The sequence below is a fragment of the Thunnus albacares genome, chromosome 17 (genome assembly GCF_914725855.1).
Source record: "Thunnus albacares chromosome 17, fThuAlb1.1, whole genome shotgun sequence".
NCBI classification, from domain to species: Eukaryota; Metazoa; Chordata; class Actinopteri; order Scombriformes; family Scombridae; genus Thunnus; species Thunnus albacares.
Genome location: NC_058122.1, coordinates 9,799,906 through 9,817,486, shown reverse-complemented (window position 1 = coordinate 9,817,486; position 17,581 = coordinate 9,799,906). Strand labels below are relative to the sequence as shown.

General features: G+C 42.2%; 1 protein-coding gene across 3 annotated transcripts in view; it reads left to right on the top strand.

The window, feature by feature from the left end:
- The window catches only part of LOC122967737 (trinucleotide repeat-containing gene 6A protein-like), a 39,339-nt gene that overhangs the window by 9,574 nt on the left and 12,184 nt on the right, over positions 1–17,581 (top strand). For 2 of the 3 annotated variants that reach the window (XM_044332527.1, XM_044332526.1), the window contains exons 3-10: positions 363–461; positions 8,818–9,126; positions 10,108–10,155; positions 11,678–13,735; positions 13,873–14,071; positions 14,193–14,671; positions 14,880–15,011; positions 15,139–15,306. In XM_044332527.1, the coding sequence (XP_044188462.1) occupies positions 10,110–10,155; positions 11,678–13,735; positions 13,873–14,071; positions 14,193–14,671; positions 14,880–15,011; positions 15,139–15,306 (3,082 nt within the window). In that variant the 5' untranslated portion in view covers positions 363–461; positions 8,818–9,126; positions 10,108–10,109. The remainder of the gene's footprint in view (positions 1–362; positions 462–8,817; positions 9,127–10,107; positions 10,156–11,677; positions 13,736–13,872; positions 14,072–14,192; positions 14,672–14,879; positions 15,012–15,138; positions 15,307–17,581) is intronic. The other variant, XM_044332528.1, reaches the window with a different exon arrangement.

Sequence of the window (17,581 nt, the reverse complement as noted above, 5' to 3'; positions counted from 1 at the left end):
GTTTGTTTTGTCCGACTGATGACTCGTGATGGTCCTGTGGATTTGTGAAACATTAAAGACATCACTTGCTGATGTAGGAGCTCCCTGTCTGCCATGACAGTTTTTTGGTTCTGTATAAACTGATATTAGTTTGGATTTCTGCTCCTCGATTTCATTGTGTTGAATTTCAATTTGTAGCAAAAAGAAAACACTCAGTCCCTAAAGTTTGGCTTGGATTAGAGAGAGATTAAAATATCAAAAATCACCCATCATCTTTGGTTCACACATTTTCTTTTCACACGTTGCCATTGTGCCACATTAAACACAAAATGCAATAGCAATTTAAGTGCAAGTAATGATTTCTCCTCCTGTATCATCTGCAGGGAACACACCCACAGAGGGAAGAACAGTGGATGGAAGAGAGAGAGAGACGGAGTGTGTGACGAGGAAGGAGGATAAGAAGATACAGGACTGGACAAAAGGTGAGAGAAGATGTCATGGTATTTGGTCTCGTCTTTTCAGGAGCTGTGGAGAAGTTGAATTTGTCTTTCGAGTGTGAAATACAACCTTCAATAAATAATTGTTAATTTCATTTACTGTTAACTAAAGTGGAGTCAATAATTTGGACAACAGAATATTGTAAAATCATTATCTCACTGAATGTTGATAAAAGAAAATATTTTTTCTTAGCCCTAGGTCTGGTTGTTTTTATTGATTTGGCATTGTAAAGGTTGTCTCCCTCTTTGAGGACTTGTTGTCTTTGTGATTTATCAGCAAGTGCTGCTTCTAGGACAACAACTTCACCTTGCACAGAGCTATTTTAATGGCCAGTGTGTTGTTAAAAAAGTAAAGCCCATTTGTCAGTGTTTTCTCAGTGTTAAATTTTGCCAAGCACCAAATACAATTCCGCAGAGAAACCAAGGATATGATTAATATTGAATATCGACCCAGTTCTAGGTAGTAGAAAAAGGATCACAATAAACTTAAAATAGTTTCACAACCCTCAGCGCTGCGGTTATGTGTGGAGAATGAATCTGGCAATACATGATAGCAATTGGCACAGTATAAAATAGCAGAGCATGCTCAACTCCCAGAAGGCTTAAGAAAGTCCACTGACTGCTTGGCTCAAAACATCAACTTGAAAGGGAAAGACCAATACTCCAATTGATTTATAACTATTAAAATTATAAATATTATACTACATTTTTTTCCCCAACATTTTTGTCGTCCTTGCATGATCTGGGTCTTATCCCTATTTGTCTGCTGCTGTAGTGCAATGTGCTTTGCTCTGGTGACAGTGCTGGTGTACTTTGCCATGTGACGTAGTGCTGTTTTCCATTTGAATTGCTGTTACAGTTTCCATCGAGTCCTGTGTGTACTAGCCTACTACGGTTACAGCTGAAACTACTGTCATGACCGGTGTAGGCTGGAACTCTGATAGCCTCTATCTCTGACCTTGAGTGTGCCTTCATGTTTCAATTGCTCTTTTTCAGTCGTCCTGTTGTGTCTCTGACTCTGTTTCACTCTCTTCCTATATTGTTAGATTTGGTTATGTGTACAAACAGTCAAGTAGTTTAAATCTCTGTAGTACCAGACTGTGAACTGACGCAGCCATTTATTGTCATGGTAGCTCTTCTCCCCAGGTAATGGTTACACAATAACAGGAGTGTAATTATCGTTACTCTGAAAGACTATGTCTATACGTAAAGGTAGCTGGAGTCTACAGGCCAGTATTTCTCCCAGGTCAGCAGCTCTTTAGCATGCACCAGTTCAATTATCTTTGGTCTCGAATTCAGCAGAAATATGACATAATTCTGTTTTTCATCACACACACCAGTAGAAATGAACCAATTAGTGGATCAACAGAAAACAAACCTGAAACAATTTTGATAATTGATAAATTTTAGATATTTTTTAAAAACAAATATACTCTGGTTCCAGCTTCAGTAATATTAGGATTTCTGACTTGTCTTTCCTATAAGATAGTACAATAAATATCTGGATTTACTTTTTCTGACAAAACAAACAATTTTTGAAGATGTCACTGTGGGATTTGAGAACTTGTGATGGCATTCACCATTTGCTGTCATTTTATAGACCAAACGTTTAACCGTCATCGGTTGCAGCCCTACACACTAGAGATATGCTCAAAAGACATGACAAACAGGACAAATGTAAATACCTTGTCTGAGTGATTTGAATATATCTGATAATTTATACTGCCGGGCAGCACTTTCATTGTTGAATTTGTTCAATCAGTGATAGAAACATGTAAACAGATGCTAGTACAGCGTGATAATCAGCAGGAGTAAAACTGGCTGATGGAATCCCCAGTCATTAATTAATTTCAAGGAAATTTAAAATAACCCCTAAACACTGGCTTGTTATCTGCCAGAGTGGCTGGAAGAGCAGATAGAGGTTCTTTTAAGCTTAAAATAATTTCACAAGCCTCAGTGCTGCAGTTTTGTGTAGTGACAAGAATCTGGCAATACATGATAAGAGTTGGCACAGTAACACCAAAGCATGCTCAATTCCTAGAAGACATGTCCAAATCCACACACTGCTGGGCTCAAAAAATCAACTTGAAAGGTAAAAAACAACACTCTTATTGATTAATTTTAAACAATTTTTAGAGTAATTCCTCAGAATACCAAATGGAAAGAGCTACCACTTTGGGTGTGGGAACACACGTGACTGTAGAGTGACTGATTAATGGACAAAACCTTGCAAATGAGTCATAAGCAGAAACCTGAAGCGTGTGCTTTTGCACATTGAGTTTGGTTTGTGTGTACCCCTCCAAACTCCTCCCATAGCTGACGTGACAGCAGTGGAAAGCCTGACAAGTGCGCTTATCTGCTACTGCACATACACTGCAAATGCAATCTCATGCACCGCATACTGTTTTGAAAAGGATGCAGACATGCACAACACAGTCACGTGCACTCCTGTAAATTACACCTTTTCGTAACACTTCCTCATGCTCTTCAGTCTTTCATGTTGAAATCATGTGAAACTAGAAGCTGAAGCAGGAAAAATGCAGACTGCTTGCTTTCATGCCCAGGTTTCCCCTTGACTTACCTATAGATTAATAAGAGGTTTTCGCATATATGAGAGTGAGACACTGGCATGTGCTTATCCTGTTGTTATCTTGCTTGGACAAGCCCGAAGGAGCTGGGAGTGTTTAGGAACGTTGCCTTAACAACAGGGTCTTCCCTAACGAGCTTTTTTTCTGGTTTTCAGTTCCAGGAAATAGATTAAGGTTGGGCTGCCCCAACAAATTCAACTGAGTGTAAGCATAATCACATGAAAGATCATTTTTAATCTGTCAAAAGTACTGTATTGTATAAAGTGTATACAATATGAAGAGGCAGAAAAACAAGCCCTCAAAATTAAACATGTCCGTGAGTATGAGGGATGTTTGACAGTTTGCTTGTGTCAGAGCTAGAGCAGATTTTCAAACACAGCAGTACAAAGGTAAGATCAGAAGATGACGAAACATGACCATGAATGAGGAATCTTCGAGTGTGTAATCTGCTCCAATTTTTGTCAGACATGCAATACTGCTTGTCTCTTATTTCTTCAGATTTTCTTACCATGCAAGTTTACATTTGTTTTAGTGTAAAATAGAAGTGTTTGTGCAGTTCGATGAGTGGGGGGTTGCTGATTCCAACTCAGGAGAGACTTGGAAGCCAGACATTTCTCACTTTAGGAGCGACTGATATTGACACTGAAATGAGAATAGCTGGTCCACCTTAAAGGTCAGTCCACGTTAAGTGAGCCTGGTCAGGTCAGGCTAACCCATTGTTGCTAACTACGGGGCTAACCCCCTTCACTTTTCCAGCAGTTGTGGAAGCAACAGACGAGACCTTTCTTGGTTTTGAGAAGCTGCAGCATTTATTAACTCACCCACTGTAGCCTGTACTGTACATTTACTATTATATTGACAACTAACTGCTAACCTTTTCCTCTGCTCTGCTTGCATTCACCTTCACTTTTCTGCTGCTCACTCTCTGCACTCACTCAACCACACACTCACTATGCACACACATTACGCACTGCCCTTAGATGTCCTTTGAAGAATGAGGAGAGGGAGGATTCTGGGATTTGATGCACTGGTCAATGACTCAAAACACTTCCATGATAACGTGGGGTGTTATCATGCTTGCACACCGTGCGAGTGAAAATCATTAGTAGCCCATTGATATTAATGATCATTTGAAATTTTAGCAGTGGCACTCATAATTCTGCAGCAGTGGTGTGCTGCTGAACAATGAATATAGGGGAAACACTGGTGAGTGAGTTATCATTTATCTCCCCAGGTGGGATTTTTTGTTTTACCAGTTATACCACCCACCCTTAGTGCAGCCCTAATTTTCAGTTTTTATTTTGGTGAGGTTTGTTTTCTTACCAATGGTGCTGAGGTTCTGATGTGTTTTACTGGCATGCAAATTATTTAAAAAAATATGTCAGCTTTTGACAACAAGGCACCATGCTTCAAATAGATTTTGCAGTTGCTATGCAACTGCAGGACACATGAAAAGTGCCTTTAGCTAAAAACATTGTTCAGTTGACAGTCACTACATCCAGAGTGTTTTAAAACAGCGCAAAGCTTGTACAATGCATCTTTTGACCATATAAGTGTCTCCAGTAATTGTTTGGATTCACTTTTAAACCTAGAACAAATGATCAAAACTATACCCATTTCAGGTAAATTGAGCTACCTCTAAACTCAAAACACAGTTATTTGTTATATATGGGGAAGAAAAGAGATTCTAAGGAAACAAAAGATGGACCTTGAGAAGTTTACGAGGTCTCCTAAACATTTAAAACAAGTGAAGTGTCTCAGTTTCACACTCTATAGGATTACAGTTTTGATTAGTGCAAAATTAATTTCTACCAGCCTATCTTTTATTTTTAGCGGAATAGAAAACCCTCAAATGTCCGTATAAAGATATCTGTATTTATTACAGGGACTGTCTCTGTTTAACAAACATTCATTCATTCAAAAAAAAACAAAAACACCATGTGTATTCAGATGTATCTTGGTTTAGATCCACCTCTGTTTCCCTCCTACTCTCCAGGTTAGTTTATGTAACTGGCAAGGTAGAAAACAGGCGTAAAACACTTTTTGTAATGGTTAATTTTATCATTTCTTTACTGCTATCTTTAGCATGTTGTCCACTTTGCCTCTTTCACACTGATTTCTTTGCTTCTTGCTTTGTCTGTCAAACCGAGTACACATTGTACAGGATTCATGTGCCACTGACTTTAGGAGGTTGACCTCTTTGCTTTTTATACATGTTAGAAACTGCAGCTGCATTCCTCTCACATCAACCTCAATGACAGGCTCTTTTTGCCTATTTGTCCCTCCTTTTTCACATTCCTCTTTTCTCTGTCTTCTCTCTTTTCCCATTCTTTTGTTCATATTTCGTTCTCTCTCCCCCACTCTCTCACTCTCTCTCTTTGTGTCTTGTCCCTATATTCCCCCCCCTCCCTCCCCCCCAGCCCACTCTGTCTGTAAGATGATAGCAGCAGTCGGGTTGCTGCCAACTCCAGGGGCCCTAATGAAAGCCATTCTCAGATGGAAGCAGGGGGAAAGGGGAACAAACTGTACACTATGTACTGAGCTGCAGCAATGAACATGCTTATGTACACTAGGGTTGAGCGACGTTAATAGTGATGTGCAATATATAATTTCCTAACTAGCTAAACAGATGACCAAATAAGCCATCTAAGTAAAAATCCTGACAATTTTAAGACTTACTTTAATTGTATGTAGACACATTTACATCATACTATGTAAACTGGGGATTTTTTTTGTATGGAAAATAACTTAATTTTAAATTGTAATGGCAATATTGCTCAGAAAAAAAATATCACCCCAACTTGTGCAGGTATATCCAATAATGTCTTAATACGCGATGAGCACTGCCTGACGTAAAGTGTTAAATGTCTTTCTGCATTATCTTGATTTGCATTGCCTTATAAGGATAAACAGTTTGCCTGCATCGCCGCATTGAATCAGATGCTTTGGGGTTGACAGGACTTTCTGTGTTAGAAGGTTGAGTCAAGATTCATTGAAGTAAACAACTCCGTTTTCTGGAAGGGCCCTGTTACTGCTGGGAACAGGTGCTGGAGGGAACAGGTCTATTCTGCGGGCACTGCTCTACCTTTCCACTCTTTCTCGTTTTTCTTTCGATTATTTCTGTATTTCGGTTAATGCTTCTTCTTTTGGGCCTCTTTCTTGCGAGAGTTATTTGTAATGATGATATCATTGTCCTGTCTCTTTTTTGTTTGGTTCCAGAGGGCGGCTAAAGAGCGTCTGGCAGGCTTTATGTTTAGATGCTGGCTGTATGCCCAGGTTTAGCTAGTGAGCTATGAGTTAACAAAGGTGGAGTTTGGCCTCAGTTAGGTACGTCTGGTCAACATGTGAGGTTTTTATCGTATTAGTTGCTGGTTTGCATGAGTAACATTACTTTTGTATCTGAAAGAAACTTTTCCCAGATATGCATTGCTATAGCTGGATTACATTGTCTTTAATTGTAATAAGGTTTTTCTTACCACAATAACTTCACCAGTTGGCATTGAATATCAAAATCAATAAAATTTGTAACGTAAGTGCCAACCTTGTAAGACATGCATGCTTCATAGCAACTGCACATTTGCTCATTGTCCACACATGGGTTTGTTTGTTCACTTATCATGTTGGCTGGTGAACATAGTGGTTGCTATTTGAACTCAAGGTTTATAAATAGACCTGTGTACTGCTGCTACAGGCAGGGAGAGCTACCACACTCGCTAACCTGCACTAAGAAAAGGTCAGGAGACACGCACACACTTTTCTTCTTGCTGTCAGATACACTGGTCCACTTTCACTGAAGGATGTCTGTGTCCCACACCTCATTGTTGATTCGTGCCTTCCTCCTCTTCCTCCTTTTTATTGTCTTCTCCTCCCTCCCTCATTCTCCCTGACTGCCTTTGTCCCCTTAATATTTCTCTTTCCCTGCTCCAGGATAAGAGGACAGTGTTGCCAGCTGTAAGCCTGTTGTGTAACTCTAATCTAGCCTAGCCTATACACATTCTCCCCCCTCTCAAGAGGAGAAGGTGTGCAGGGTGGTCCGTCTCAATTCTCCACTCACTCTTTCTTTACAGCACATTTCTGGCAATCCTAGCTGACTCACATACTTGTCTCATAGTCCAGTGTACCATAAGCAGGGCGAGGAGAGATGGGAACTAATTTGATTCCTTCAGCGGGAAAGAAGGGAAGAGAACAGAAGCATGGGATAAGGCTTCAGGTGTTCAGACTGCAGTAATATCACAGGCACTATAACATGCACTGGCACGCTGGAGGTGCTGCCACAAGCAACTCTGGCAAAACTGTAGATTCTGGCTGTGGAGCAAACACCAGTTGCCCCCGTAGGTAGAGATCATTGACAGCGAAGTCAACATCAAGCAAACCAAAGAAAAGCTCAGTAATTTACTAATTTTCAGTAGTGCAAGACACATTTTGTGGCGATCACCCCTTTATCACAGGGAATGAGAATAATGTAACTGCTAGGGATGAGTAAAAAATCGATTCACATAAGAATCTTGATTCTTATCTCCTACGATTCAGAATCGACTAACAAATGTCAAAAATCAACTTTCTAAATGTTAGCTAATAACGTGTTGACTGAACGAAAAAGGCGAAACTCAACTGCAAGGGCAGTGCACTCATTCTAGTTATCTTGTAGTTCATCTTTTAAAAAAGGCAGTGGTTGCAAGCATTTTTTTGATTTAATGAGTAAATAACTAACTTTGTGAGATGAAAGTATACTGTGAATCTTCTACGCCATCGCTCAGAGACTAATGTTAGCAGAGTGGAGCATCAAACTCCAGCAATAAGAAACAAGACTGGTTGACCAGCACACACTGCAGTACTTAAACAACTTAAACCAACTCTGAGGTGAAGAAAGTAACTCAGTGCTCAGTATGTTTCACCTCAAAAACCCTTCGCTCGCTCAGCGTCGGGTTAAAACAATGTCTTTCCCTGGAGCTAACATGCAGCAGAGAGGCTGTTCTCCACTGCTGGAGACATGACATTAATAACACAGTGGAGCACGCCGCCTCCCCCTCATTTTGTTATTCTCAGGCAGGACACTGTAAGATGCTTTCAAATTAATTAATTCATTAATTAATGCAGTTAACTTTTTAAAATACCATTTATGTTAATTGCCAGTTATCTTTCATATTGTGTTTCAGTGGACTGAGGACACCAGTGAATGGTTTGGCACACCATATACTGGAGCAAGAGACTGAAAATAGCGCCCCCTTTTCTATTCATTTAATCGGGAATCGATTCGGACACCCATGAATCGGAATCTTAAGATTCCCAAAGATTCACATCCCCTGTAACCGCAGTTACTTAAGACTCCTTTGAGCAATTATCAATACCCTATTTTCTGTAGCTAGATGAGGCAAATCCTCCTGTCATTGCTCTATCACAAAGTTAGTAATTACTTTGATTATTAATAACTGCAGGACATGGTCTGGTCATAATTCGATTTCAAAATTAGTTTTCAAATGGGCTTTATGAGAAGTATCCAGGAAGAAAACAGAATTCTTTTTATTTATTCATTTGTGTGTATGTGTTACATCTCAGCTGCAGTGGATTGATATAAAAGCGGATGTATACTGTGAGAAAGACAAGTGACATTTCAAAAATGCTGGTGGGGTGGATTGGTGATGTTGTGATTGAGTGATTCACAAGTTAAGTATTGTCTTTGAAGTTATCGATAATGGGCACATACTGTATGTTGAATTAACCTTTTTCCCTCTTTTGTCTGTCTTTATCTGCAGTGCCAGAGCATACCAAGTCCAGGCAGAGTCCTAAATCTAAACCACGCCCCCCCTTCCCCCCTCCCACACACAAACACACACATTCAGTCTTCAGCACGTCCTCAGCAATGCCAAGGAGGCCTGATCAGCCTGCTGCCCGCTCTGAAAAGCCCTGCCTCTTCACCCCAGATCCTTGAGGCTGTGCCCTCTGAGCTTTAACAATTGACCTCCCCCTTGTCGACCTGGGAACCAGAGGTCACCTGTTCTCCACTCAACCCGGGGAGGCCCTCCTGCCCAGCCAGGAGCCGCAGCCACGTGCCGCACTCACAGGTAAATTAAGAAAAGAAACAAAAGAGCGCAAGCAAACAAACTGTGTGTTACATTCAATTAAATCTGTCTCTAGTTGCATACAGAGACACTAGCCTACACAACCACACTCTGCTAGTAAGAAGTGTTGGATAAACAAGGACACAATTGTACAATTACATTTATAAATGGCAAAAAATGTTAAAATGTGTTGTTGCTCACAGATCATGATGTGGTTTGTCTCGTACTTCTATCCTGAATAGTTGGAATAGAAGTTATCTAGTCTAATTAGCATATGGCTACAATTTATTCAGAATGGCAGCCTTTCTGAATGACATCCTTAACATGATTCACTTGTATTAAGACTAATTTGTGGCTTGTGAATTAAAACACATACATTTTTTTAATTTTAAGCAGCATTGAGGTTTTTTTTTTGTTTTTGTTTAAACCGTTTCTAGTTTCCTGAAATTTTTTTGAAATATTTACAAACTTGTTGGTTGGCTCTGAGTTAATATCACAGCTGTAATATTCAGCAAAATAACTGGAACATTATCATTTTTTTTGTGTTGTGCAGCCATACTGTCATCAGAAACAGTCTGAAACAGGTTGTGCTGAGGTGAAAAACATCCAAAATCGATGATAAGCATTACCAAATTCAGCTCAGACAAATCACTGAGAACTACATGCTGAGACCCAGAGTTACTTAAATTCAAATGTTGCATTCATTACTTTGTATTACCATATGCATACACAACTAACTGCCAACTTAGGTTCAGCAACCAGCTGTGTCTCTCTACTAATACTCTTCTACTTGCAAGCTCTTCTCACTTTGAACCCCTCTGACTTTAACACTCGTTTTCTTTCTTGTTTGCTTGATTCTCATTGAATGATCTGTCTTAACTATTTCTTTTTGGTCATGCACCATCTCCCACTTTGTTTGTTTTCTGCCATTTTCTCTAACTCCCTCTAAGTCTGTTTGACAGTCTTTCCTCTCTCTGTTTCCAGGCATGGCTCCCATTCGGGATTCCGTCAGCCACTCCCCTAATCAAACAGGTGACTACACATTGCCTTCTTTCTTCCCCATTCCTCTGCATTTCATTCTTCCTCCCAACGTCTTACTTTGGCTCTCTGCTGAGAGATTGTCAGACTGGATAGACACAGTCTGACCTGACCTTGACTGATTATGTGTTTTATTCATGGCATATCAGAGAGACAGGGAGAGATGAATGAGTGTGAAAGGGTGCAAGAGGAGATTTGGCAACCGAATAGGATAAGCGCCACAGAGAGCTGGCAACCGTTTTATGTGAAAGTGAGAGACACTTCGAGTGAGATGGAGTAAGAGATGGGCTGCCAATTGGTTCGAGAGGCTCATGGTTGGTAGGTCACAGTTTTGGTCTCAGCAGCAGACAGCTGGTGAGGAAATGGGAAAGTGAAAACAGAAATAAACGGTAGATGTTTTCATGATGGAAAAATATGAGGACTTACCGTCAATTCTTAAATAAAAGCTGGTATTTATATGATAAAAGGGTGCTGGGCAGCCTCAGAGCCATTGCTTTGGGCATGCTGGTCTTTATACTGTAAGTCCATGGGACAGGGACATCAATAAAGAAAAATCTCTTCACCTCTAACACCATCTTTCTTCTTTTTGCTCGCAAACAAAAAACAAATGACTGTTTTTTGAGATACTCTCCTTTCAATTATTTGGTCTTACAACATTTCAAATCACCAACTTTCTGGCAAAAAACTGAAAGAAAAAATTCTATTTTGTCTATTTGGCAAAAAAACTACTATTGTGTCAACTTTTTTTAATATTAACTAACCTTGTTAGTTAGTTAGTTCACCTTCAAAGTTTCTACCACTGCCAACACATTAAAAGACATCTATTGTGAGTTATTATCAACAACATCTTTATACATCAAAATTAGCTTACCACAGCAAATGAATGCAAGAATGCTGACAATAATATGCTGAGAATTTCTGTGGTACTGCAAATTCAGGTAGTCGCCATTATGACTGAATGAGTGTGTGCATAAAGACTATGAAACCAAGTCTGTATCTTTTTAGTCGCCACCACCATGTCTACTCCATTTCCTCCTCTCACTCACTCCCTCCATCCTTCCTCCCTCTCTTCACACTCATTTGCCATCTCCCCCATGCCCTCCATCTCTCCTCTCCTGCTGATCTTCGTCCTCCGCCTCCCTGAATCCTAGTTTATAGCTTTGGCATGCTTTTGGGTCCTGCTGTGGTGACAAAATGGTGGCAGCTGCATCAAGGCTCACGCCTGGCGCTGATCACACCCTGAACAGTTGGACAGCTGAAGGTTGGAGGGAATGGAAGAATATAAAATCAACTGTGAATGGGAGGAAATTTAAACCACATCTGTTTTATCATTTCATTTTGTTTAATATAGTACATCTTACTGACATAATTTTTTGACAATGATAAATCAGTATCTTCTGTTAATGCTTTACTAAATTTACTCAGATTTTGTTTTTGAGCTACAAAAGAAATTCAATTTTTTAAAATCTCTAATATAACCTTTATCCTCTGCCATGTCCACCCTTCCTCTTTCCAGGTCTGGAGCATCCTGGCTTAGACTCGCAGTATGAACCTTCTCCCTGGTCCTCTGGCTCTCCCTGCAGCAGTGACAGCAACAGTAACTGGGGAAAAGTCCTAGTGGACGGAAGCACCGACAAACCCAACAACCCTTCTTCAACTAACTCTTCCGTCTGGCCCCCCTCCTCCTCTTCATTCTCTTGCTCCTCGTCTTCTTCCTCCTCTGGCTGTGGGTCAGGATCAGACCCTGAGTTGGCATCAGAATGCATGGACGCAGACTCTAGCTCCTCGATCGGCTCAGAGAAAAACCTCGCCGCTGTTGCTGTGACAACAGTGATGATGATGTCAGCAAATGCTTCTTCCTCTGTGTCTTCTACGACTTCTTCTCCCTCCTCTCCTATGGTGACTTCTGCCATGATGGTCGGCGTTTCAGTGAACGGAGACAGCAACGGCAACAGTCGTCAGGTTATTGGCGGAGGAATGGGAACCATCAGTGGTGCAAATAATGGAAATAATAACATCACCGGGCCCTCCCACTTCTCCGTCGCTGGGTCCAGCAGTATTGGCAGCAATAACATGGGTAACCACAACAACAAGCTTGTCAATAGTGGTGTATGGGGTACCCAGTCAGGCAGCAACATGATCACCACCGGCGGAAGCGCCCCCTGCATCAATGGAGGGTTAACCCAAAACACTTTAAACCCAAATGCCAACCACGGTGCCTGGCCACAGAATCCAACCCCAAGCCCAGTGTCCCAAGGCCAACGGCCTCCACAGGCTCAGGGGATGAGTTCCAAACTGGGTATAGCTCCCCAACAGGGCCCCTTGCTGGGCTGGGGTGGCATGGCAGCTCCAGACAACAGCAGTATGATGGAAGACACTGAGGTGAATAATGGTACAGCAAGCAGCAAGGTGTTAGGAAGCAGCAACAGTGGAAATGGTGGCCTGCAGCCTACCAACCTTAACACTGAATCCAATGGACCAAATAACACTATAATGATGAATACTACTACTACTACTACTAACGCCACAATGACCTCTAGTCCACCAAACTCTACCGCCTCACCCCAACTCAGCGGGGATTGTTCCTGGGGTTCCATTGGAGGAGGGAATGGGGGTCCGCTGGCCAATGGAAACCCCTCATCAGCCCCCCAGCACCCCCAAGGAGAGCTGGGGGGTCCTGGGGCCTTCGGTACGCCTTGGGGCACAACTACCTACCCTGGAGACAATTGTCCCCCAAATGCAGACACTGTGAACCCCCAAAACCCTGCCTTAATGCAGGCTGGGAACCCCCAAATCTCTTCTACTGCTGCTTACAAGAGTAATAATAACCACAATAACACTGGGGCTCCACGCTGGGACCAGGGGCCCGCCAATAACCCAAACCAGCCTCAGAGCAACTTGTCCTGGGGTGTTGGCTCGAATCAAATCCCAGCCTCTGCAGGCCAAACACCAGGAACTGGGAACCAAACTACAATGGGCCCTCCAGTAGGGATACCTCGCCCCTGGGGAAGCAGCGCGTCTTCTTCTTCCTCTTCCTCATCATCCTCTTCAACATCTAACAACAAGATGTCAAATGGAGAATGGGGATCAACAATTCCTGGTAACAACCATACAGATGCTGGAAGTCATAAAGGAAGTGCTGCCAACAATGGCTGGAAGAGCCTGGAGGATGACGCCATGGGCATGGGAGGTGGAGGGGGAGGAGGAGGAGGAAGCCATAGCTTAGGCAGTGTGACTGGAGGATGGGGTCGCTCTGGAGGAAGTGAGGGAAGCGGCGAGAGCTCCGGAGGCCGATCCAGCTCAGACAGAGACAGCAGCCAGCCAAAAGGGGTAAACCGCAGAAAAGGTACCCTTGCTCCAACAATAGTAACGGGTCTGAGCCGGGCCGATTTGGACCCAAGGGTTCTGTCCAACACTGGATGGGGACAGACACCCATACGGCAGAACACCGCCTGGGATGTCAATTCTCCTAACAATCAGCACCAGGGTCCCAGGGGAGATGAAAGAAAGCATAGCAGTGGAGGCTCCGGGTGGGGCACAGCAACACCGGCAGCTCCTTCCCAGACCTCTGGAGGTATGTGTGTAATCTGTATGAAGCTTGGCTCATCTGAATGCGTTTTAGGGACATCGACAGAAACATTGAAAATTAGAGGAAAAATCGGTATTGCAGAACCCAGCAAAATAATTGATCTCTCTTTCATGTATTTGCAGGTTGGGGGGGTGGGCCAGGTAGCTCAGGCCCAGATACAGGAGGCTCTGGCTGGGGAGAGCAGAGGTCAACCTCTGGGTGGGACAGCAAAGTCCCAGCAAGTGGAGGAGGTGGGCAGAGTGGCTGGGATGATGGATCCAGCTACAAGGGGAGCAACAACAACAGTAACACTTGGAGCAACAACATAAACAAAGATGACAGGTAATTTCTGTCTGAGTATTATAGAAATGCTGATTATAGAGATGCAGAAAAGTTGTTTGCATCGAATATAACATATTTCTATTGTTCATTTTATACTTTACTAAACACCTTTTTTTTCCAGATCTAATACCTGGACTAATGCGCCCAAACCACAGCAGGGCTGGGGTTCCAGTGGTGGAAATGGAACTGAAGGCTGGGGTAGCAGTGGAGATAGTGCCAGAGCCAGGGCCAACAACCACTGGGGGGAACCCCAAAAAGGTGCAGGCTCAGTGGGCTGGGACAGCGACAGCGACCGATCTGGCTCTGGATGTTGGAGTGAGCCAAGCCGAACCAACACCAGCAGCAGTAACACCTGGGTAGGGAGCGGAGGATCAAATACTCCAGACCAGAGCACTCCAAACCCAGGCTCCAACTGGGGCGACTCAGTCCACAAACCCAATCAGAGTAAGAGCCAGGGCTGGGGTGAGCCAACCACAAACAACCACGGAGCCCAGAACTGGGGTGAGCCGAATCCGAAGACCTGCAATGCCTCCAATGAGTGGGGAAAAGGTCCTGAATCCAACATGTCCAGAGGCAATCAAGGCCCTAACAAGCCCACAGGTAGTTATAAGTATTATTCATCAGAACCAATGACTGGGACAATCATTTCCCTTTGTTTATGAGCAAGTCCTCACTAATTTCATGCCTATTTGTTTAGTTATGTTTAGTAAGGAACACTATAGGGCACCAAATGTGAATTCTAGCTGAACTACAAGACTTATTAGTGGATTGACATAAAATTGATGAACCACTTTTATTATTCCACCAGGCTGGCTGGGAGGCCCCATTCCTACAGGAGGTCAGAAGGAGGAAGTGGCGACTGGGTGGGAAGAGCCTTCTCCAGAGTCCATCCGTCGTAGGATGGAGATCGACGATGGAACTGCAGCTTGGGGAGACCCTGGTAAAATTGCTCAATCTACTTACATTTCTTCAAAAAGAGCTGTGCGAGGGGCTGACCAGAATCATAGGAAATTTGAGGCTTTTCATTTTCAGCTGATGACTCACCATCGAATTAACTTTCCTCCTAGGTAAATACAGTGGTGGATCAGTCAACATGTGGAACAGGACTGGCCAATCAGACCAGGAGGCAATGGGCCCAGGCCCATCCTCTCAGCACCAGTCCCACCCAGCACACAACTCGATGCATCCTCCACAGCCCATGCAGCCTGTTGCCCAGGACAAAAGCTGTGCTTCTGGTAAGTTGGAATATGTGTGCATGCATTTACGTCCACACACAATTCATGCACCCATATGTTGGTGACAGCAGGCAGAGGCTAGATGAAGTCAGGTTAATTGACTGTAGTTACTAATTATCACCTTTTTACTATTACTAAAATACAATAAATATACGGTAGGGTCCAAAAGTTTTAGACCACTCTCACATTGAAAGTGGACCCTACTGTACATGTTAAACATAGTCTAAACAACCAATAAATGCACTAAATTTAAACTGTCCAATTTCAACATTCACACGATCTTTCTTACAGTTTTGCCTGTGAAAAAACAAATAGATGGACAGAAAAAATGGGGAATGTGCACACACACCTAACACATGCATATATGTGAATAATGATGATACTAATACATTTACTCACTTAGTCCCTCTTACTCCTTCTTCACTTTTACAATGCTTTTGTATTTTTTCCATTGACCAATTATACAAACTAATGTCAGATGCCCTAAATCATTTTTTAAAAACAAAATATGATATAATGGGACTTCCTGCAGTACTTTATAATGGAGACGGACTAGAAGTTTAGTTGATTCAGTAGATTCACATGATATCAAAATAATTTAATTGAAAACCAATACATAGGCTAGAGAAGACATGGGATTAAAAACATGTTTCCCCTTAAAATAACCTTGTTTACTGTCATTGAATAAAAATGCATTCATGTTTCTAGTAAAACAATACATTAACCATCATTGCGGCATGTCTTGATTAACTGTACAGTGATGCAAGCCCCTGTACCCCACTAGCTGGCTACTCCATATCCTTATGGAAAGCCCTGCTCTCTTGAATGACAGTGTTTCAGTGAATTCTTATGCATGTAGTGACTGTGGATCGCATTACCTTTCAGATAAACATGGGTTCACCCACATTCTTTTTAGTTATGAGAGAATATTAAAATGCATATAAAAATGTAAAAAGTTACAAGGATACGAGTCAGTTCCTACAATGGTATGAGCATGTTAAAGCAAGCCTTCTAGTGCAGTGTGTAAGCCTTAGGAATGGATAAGAAGGTGCAAGACCCTCCAACTCACTCTTTTTTGAAATAAGGACTTCAAAGGATTTCGACTTAGATGGTGAAAACACAACAAGTTTGGATGCACTCACAAATGCATACAAAAGCATATACAATTTGCACAGAAGCATGGAGAAAAAACAAACACGTACAGCCATTCTCCTTCATCTCCCTACGGTGTTGTCTATGTTGAGGGCTTTTTGTAAAGCTGGTTGAGTCATCCCTTTGGAATGCTAAGAGCATCGATTTTTCTCGTCTCTCACTTGCCTTTTTTTCTCCTCCCTTTCTCTCTCACTCGCCAATTCTGCTTGCTGTAGAAACACAGGCTTTTGTTAGGTTTCAGAGAAAGAGAGAGACCATGAGAGGGTAAAGGACAAGGTCTGGTGACTGAGTAATAGGAATGGGAAAACTAAAACGTGTAAGGAAGCTATTCTGTAGAAGTAGGCTGAGAGGGGGACTAGAGGGAGGGTTTATTAGGGTTATTCAAGGCTGCTCACTAGTGAGCTAAGGGGAGCTGCAAAGTGGATGGATAGGAAGGGTGGGGCGAAGTAGGCAGCTACTTAATGAGAAAAAAATCCGGTTGTAGATTTTTGCGAACACTGAAAACAGCAACATGGCAAATTAAGAGAAAATTATATAACAATAGACGTATACTTGGACACAAAATTGAAAAATAGACTCACTCTTGTATATTCAGATGTTCTTTCTTAGGAATCCTTTATTTTTCAGTCTGTTGTGCTGGCAACTAAAATCTACAAATTGTCAAACACAGTCATATGCACGCGCAGACACTTGTGTCTCGTTCCCTCTTTATTCTTCGATCACTGATGCACCTACATAGACAGGGAAACATAACAATAGATGCTGGCTAGGGTTATAGATTGTCAGTTGTTGTGTGTGTGTATATTTATCCGTGCAGTTGCATACAGCGTCCGAAATTAGCAGCCGCCAAGTGCCAAATGCAGGTGGATTTTCCGTTTGGCGAGTAAGTCTTAGAATGCTATCCGTCACACTAGCGGGTAAATGTTTGTACCAAAATAGTAATGTAATAAAATACCTGACATGATAGCCTCACAAGAAATTACTTGTGTTTGTCCCTATACAGTGTAGAAATGCGCACCAAATGTGTTTTTTACACGCGTCTAAACAGTGCTGCGAAACTGTAGGACTGCTTGAGATGAAGAAGTACTTTATTGATCCCTGTGGGGAAATTGATCTTCTGCAT